This window comes from Merops nubicus, unplaced genomic scaffold (assembly GCF_000691845.1).
Source record: "Merops nubicus isolate BGI_N331 unplaced genomic scaffold, ASM69184v1 scaffold34516, whole genome shotgun sequence".
NCBI lineage: Eukaryota > Metazoa > Chordata > Aves > Coraciiformes > Meropidae > Merops > Merops nubicus.
The window spans coordinates 1-5,753 of NW_008613554.1; the positions used below are offsets into that span (position 1 = coordinate 1).

Sequence of the window (5,753 nt, forward strand, 5' to 3'; positions counted from 1 at the left end):
AAATGATTCTATGATTCTATAATTAAAGCCATATGTTTATCACAATATTAAGTTTGAGGGAATTTGGGATAATTTTTTTTTTTAATCTTGACCTTTACAATTCTTGATAAATAGATCACTAAATAAAATCTACAGGGCCCAATGTCACAAAGTGCTGCATACCTTAGCTGCTCTCCTGCTAAACAATTAAAAGAAAATTTTCAACTTTTTGTTAGTTTGGCTGTGAATCCATGACAGCAGTATGAATTTAATCTTAGATGTAAATTGTCCCTGAAGACTTAAAGACACTGAAATATGAAAAAAAATTAAAAAAAATTTTAAAAAATTAACATACACACCTAAGAAATCTGCAAACAAAAGCCAGAGTTTGACCTGATTATCTTGACCACAAGAAGCCATCTGGAAGTATCTGAACCCATGTTCGCCATCTGACAAAATTGAAATAGATTAATGGGAATCAGAAGCACTGAAAATAACAAGGTATCAGTAAACTCCATCAGCATTCTTACACTGGAATTTGGTACATTTCCTTAATCTCAGAACTACTTTTTAAAAGTATTAGTAAAAATAACTGCAGGAGTTCTAAAACCATTTAGAAATAAGAAGTGGATATCACTGTTACACAGTTTCCTGAAAAAGTGGATCCATTGCTTCTACAGTTCTGTAGTTCTCAAACTTAACCACATACTCATGTACAAAATTTCAGAGTATCTGACAGGCTAATTTAATAACTTAAAATGTTCAACTTTTCATTTTCATAAACTAAGTGATTTTTCATGTCTCCAGCCCAGTCACAGACTGCCCATTGACGCATCGAGGGATACAGCATTGAAGAGTAAGTACAACAGCAATAGTCTTACAGCTTTCCCCTCTTTGTTCAATGGATGTGAACATTTCTGAATTACCACGTTCCATTGTATATGTGCTGTTCCAGCATATTTTTTTTTTTTTTTTTTTTAATTCTTAAGTCCTGTCCCAAATTATTTCTGTTCTTCTACTCCACAGAGAGGGCATAGGAGCCTGACACAAGTCCCAGGACGATCCTTCAGTGGCATGACCTCTGAATTTGGCACTCTGTCAGTACTGAGTCTTAGAACTCCTACAACAATCACCAAGATTAAGGCTAGAAATCAGAAAATGATAACAGACATTTTAAAGGCTCATCTTTCCAGCTCTGTAGTTACCAGAAATGTCAGAATATTTTTTACTGCTTCTGCTCTGCTTTTTTCCCCCACTGCTTCTCCTGCTTTCTTCCTGCTCTGCATCATCTTAGACCAGGTAGCACACACAGTGCAGTGCTTACTGCTCTGTTTAGCACTGAAGGACACACGTGGCAGCTCACCTATAATTTTTGGTACTTTTGAAAGAGCAGCTCATGGGTACTCTGAAAACAGAAGACTATGTATCTTTAGGGAGACCACCTTGTCTCCACAGTAGACCTGGAAACCAGGAAAGTGTACCTACAAAGTTGTTCAGACAAGCTACAGCACTTCTTCTGAAATTTGACAACGAGGTTTCTATCCAATTCCCCAGCCTCCATCAAAAGCAGATGATTACATGATTTTCTTTACTAAACACTTTTACCTGACAAAAATTTATACAAATTAACCTTTCAGCTTTTCAGACACTTATAAATATTTCAGAATTTCCAGTATTTGATTGTTTGGCTATGACATTTCCCTGTACTGCAACTAACTTGTACCAGGATATTTCAAACAGAAGTTCTTGTTTGTGCAAGTGTTTCTTCCCACTAAACAAGGTATGTAAGCTTAGACACACAACTCTTCGGTACTTACACATAATTATACAAAAAGTCTGTGCTGTGACACAGTTGCACTAACTTGGCTACTACCATAGGAGCTCCTGTGGGGCTGCATTTGGGATTTGTGCCCAAAGCAGTGGTGATAAAGTGGAACACCCGTGTGCTGCTGGGGAGCAGTGAGTGAACTCCTTGGTTTGCTTTGCAACTTTTGCTTTACCTATTAAATTCTCTTTACTTTAACCCATGATTTTCCACACTTCTACCCTTCCATTTTCTCCCCATCCCACTGGGAGAGAGTGAGTGAGCAGCTGTGTGGAGCTGCCCACCAGGGTTAAACCCCCAGAATAATTTGAAAAGCCTGTAAGCCCAAAGCAGAGTACATGCAAAGCTCCTCCTGAGCCAGCTGGAAGTTTAAGTGTGCCATTTTCAGTATAGGCGTTTCTGCATACAGAGAAATCTAGGTTCTAATTATTTTAGTTGCACAGGAACTTACAAATGTGAAATGAATAAAAACTGAACATAATATGCAATGCAGCCCTGAGAAAGGCCTACACTATGCATGCCTCATGTTTTTGATCTCAATACCCAAATATATACAAGAATATCAGATTTCATTCTCAAAAGAAAAAAAAGTTCTCGCCCGTTACAGCTGTGAAGAAGCACAATGCCAAAACTGGTGTGCAATGCCAGGGACAGGGTGAGGTCAGCCACAGCAGCTGTAAGGCATTTATCACATCTCAGTGGGACACGTGAGATTCTGGGCTCACTGCTCCCCCGATCCCTCCAGCTGAAGTCAAGTGCAGGACAACAGTCTCTGTATTCATGTCCCACAGCTCAAGCATTGGGTTTAAGTTTACAGTTCTCTGCACTGCTTTAAACCAAAGTATCAAAGAGGAAAGTGGGAATGGCAATCAAGCTCTGCATCTGCAAACACTCTCCTTAGCTCTGGAAGACAGGCATCACTTACAGACACTGCCCAAACACTTCCAAAACGTGACAGCATAATTAGCTACTGAAGACTATCATAAGCATGCTAATCACCTTGTTTGTTCAACTAGATTCCTTGTCAACAACCTGACCACAACTTATACTTAACAATATTCAGCATATTCTAAAACATCAGCTCTTCCCAATGTTATTTTTATCTTGAGTACTAATGACAAAAAGAATATTAAAAGATAAAAATAAAGTAACTCTTTTTTTCCATGCTTCTCCCCTGATGAGTCAAGTGACTAACCAGAAATTGGCTGTGAGGAAATATCACAGCAGGTAACACCAAGATCATGTGCTTTTTCATTATAAAGGCATCTCATCTTATCATCCCAAATGGTTAAATCACCACATGATGATCCAGTGACAAAGAAATTTCCATTAGGAGAAAATGCACAGGCCACCAAAGAACCATCTTTAACATTCCCAGATCTGAAAAACAAGAGTACACAGGATTTGAATTTAGAATAAGTAACGTTCTGAAGAAGTGACCTCTAAAAATGTGATCTGATACAATAAACCAAATCGTTCTAAGTTTTGGACTTTGCAACTTGGTAATAGAAGGCAGAGAAACTCACACAAACTGTGGAAAGAGATGCAAAATCAGCACAGCTGCAGGTGCCAGATCCTGCTCTTTGACTGCAGGAGGAAAAATGTGAGATGACATCCCAAGGCAGTAATTTTAATTGAGTAATCAAATGATTGGCAAATTAAAGACAATATGCATGGACTTACCATTTGAAAGGTGCAACACACTGTTAAAATTCTATGGCAGGATAAATTTTTTAAGTGAAGGATAAACACACAACTATTATAACACAGGTTTACGTGTTCACGAATGGGAAAAAAGAAATCCACAATTTATCTGTTCTGTTTTTAAAGACAAAACAGAACACCTACTAACCCATTTGATAAGCTGTAGCTGAGCAGAACACTTTGTGATTTGTGGTATAGGGTTAGTTTTGGACTACTTATACATAAAACCAAGTCACTTAAAAAACAGAAAAAGTATGATTTCTGTATTTTAACTAAGTCAGCCAAAGCACTTTGTAAAGCTGATTTTAGAAGAAAATTCCTAGCAGATATGGAAGTGGTGGTCAATCCTTGGGAAGGAAGTATAGTCAACCTAACATCCTTTAGGTTATCTGAGAGTGACCTAAAGTCAATTCAAAGTGTCTCACTCCTTTTAATAGACATAAGATGCAGCCCAGCATGCATAGTTAAAGATTTAAGTGCAGGGAAAAAAAAATCAGAGCCACAAGCAGCAGTCATACAGCAATAAATACCACGTGTTTACGCTGCCATTGCACCCTGCAGCACAGCTACTCATTCTCCCCGGCTGATAAAAACTTTATTTACTGTCAGAGGTATCAACCTTAATGCCAGAGAATGCAAAACAGTAAACTTTTCTGAGAGTCGTTCTACTCAGACCCAGGATTAGGGGCAGCCCTGACCCTAAACCGGGACAACTCCAAAAAGCCTGGTAATTAAATATTTAATTAAAACCCACTAAGTCTAATGCAAGATAAGGCACACAGCAGACTCAGGCTCTTACTAACTAACTGTATATTACGTATCATAATCTGTTGACCCACTGTTCCGAAACCAGAAACCTCCAGTATGCAATGCATCCTGATTTCATGTTAAATCAACGAAAACACTTCCACAAATTTAAAGATTAGGATCAGGATTTAGATGAAAGTTAACTTAGTATAAATTAAAGCTTTTACAGTTTGCATTGTTAAACTTAAAAAAAAAAAATAGACTCAGCACTTCACCCTCACCTACTGGTAAGCTTTTGGTCTTCTAAATCCTGTTCAAGTTTTTTGGTGATACCAGTCTGTGGTGTAAGGCTCCAACTCTTACACATGGTGCAGCACAGTACTTAAATTACGTTCTTGTCATCGTAAACAAGGCTGTGAAAATGTCTGGCACTCACCTGTACAGTTTCAAGGACTGCATGTTCCAAAGCACAACGCTCCCGTCCGCTGCCCCCGACACCAGGTATGTGGAGAGGGGCGAAAACCGGCAGACTCTGACAGGACTGCTGCTGGGCTGCTCCAGCACCGCCAGCATCCCCCCGTCGCCCGTGTCCCACACCACGGTGGTGCCATCTGTGGAACAGGAGGCTAAAAGGCATCCCGAGGGAGAGAAGCAGCAGCAGTGGACAGCGTACGTGTGACCTTCCAGAGGCGAGTACGGGAGCTCGGCGAAGTCGCTTAAAGAATAAACGCGAATTGTTTTGTCCAAGGAACAAGTGGCCAGGCACGCTGAGGAGAAGGCACAGCAGCTGACATCATCACGATGGGCTGCTACAGTGTGAATCAGCGTTGCCATTTTACCTACTTTCAAAAAAAAATCTGAAAAAGAAAGTTTAAGTTAGACTTATCTGTCCCATTTCATACATGAAACGTACTACCCTAAGACACATTATCCAGGAAAAAAGGGAAAAAATGAATTTGCAGAGGCAGATTTCTCATCTAAGCTTTGTTTTATCTTCAACTTAAATCAGGGGTCAATCACAGCAATTAGATGAGGGGTTATGACGTGGTTAGACTTAACATATCTGAACTTCCAATGCCATCATGAAATTCTGCAGTACAACATGCAAGATTAGATTAACTACTTAATGTATAGTTAAATTAGGTATTTAATTATTTAATTTATGCTAGGAAGTTTGCTGTTCAAATTTGTTACTATTTCCATCTACACTTGATACAATTGAGTAAACAGGCACTGTAGAAGACAGTGAAAGCATTAATTAGAGTTGCCTCAGGAATACGGAATCATAGGATGGTTTGGGTTGGAAGGGATCTTAAAGCTCATCTGGTTCCAACCCCCCTGCCATGGGCAGGGACACCTCCCACTAGACCAGGTTGTTCAGAGCCCCATCCAACCTGGCCTTCAACACTTTGCAGAAGAGGGCATCCACAACTTCTGTGTTCCAAAGTCTCAGCACCCTCACAGTAAAGAATTTCTTCCTCACACTCAATCTAAATCT

The 5,753-nt window shown here is 39.5% G+C and overlaps 1 protein-coding gene across 1 annotated transcript; it reads right to left on the bottom strand.

Annotated features, from left to right (window-relative positions):
* Positions 1-338: 338 nt before the first annotated feature.
* WDSUB1 (WD repeat, sterile alpha motif and U-box domain containing 1) lies at positions 339-5,089 on the bottom strand (the record flags this gene model as incomplete). Its single annotated transcript, XM_008941944.1, has 3 exons — positions 4,692-5,089; positions 3,000-3,184; positions 339-428 (listed from the first exon to the last, which is right to left on the bottom strand). Coding segments are annotated over exons 1-3 (673 nt in total), but the record flags the coding sequence as incomplete, so codon positions are not given.
* Between the last annotated feature and the right edge of the window lie 664 nt (positions 5,090-5,753).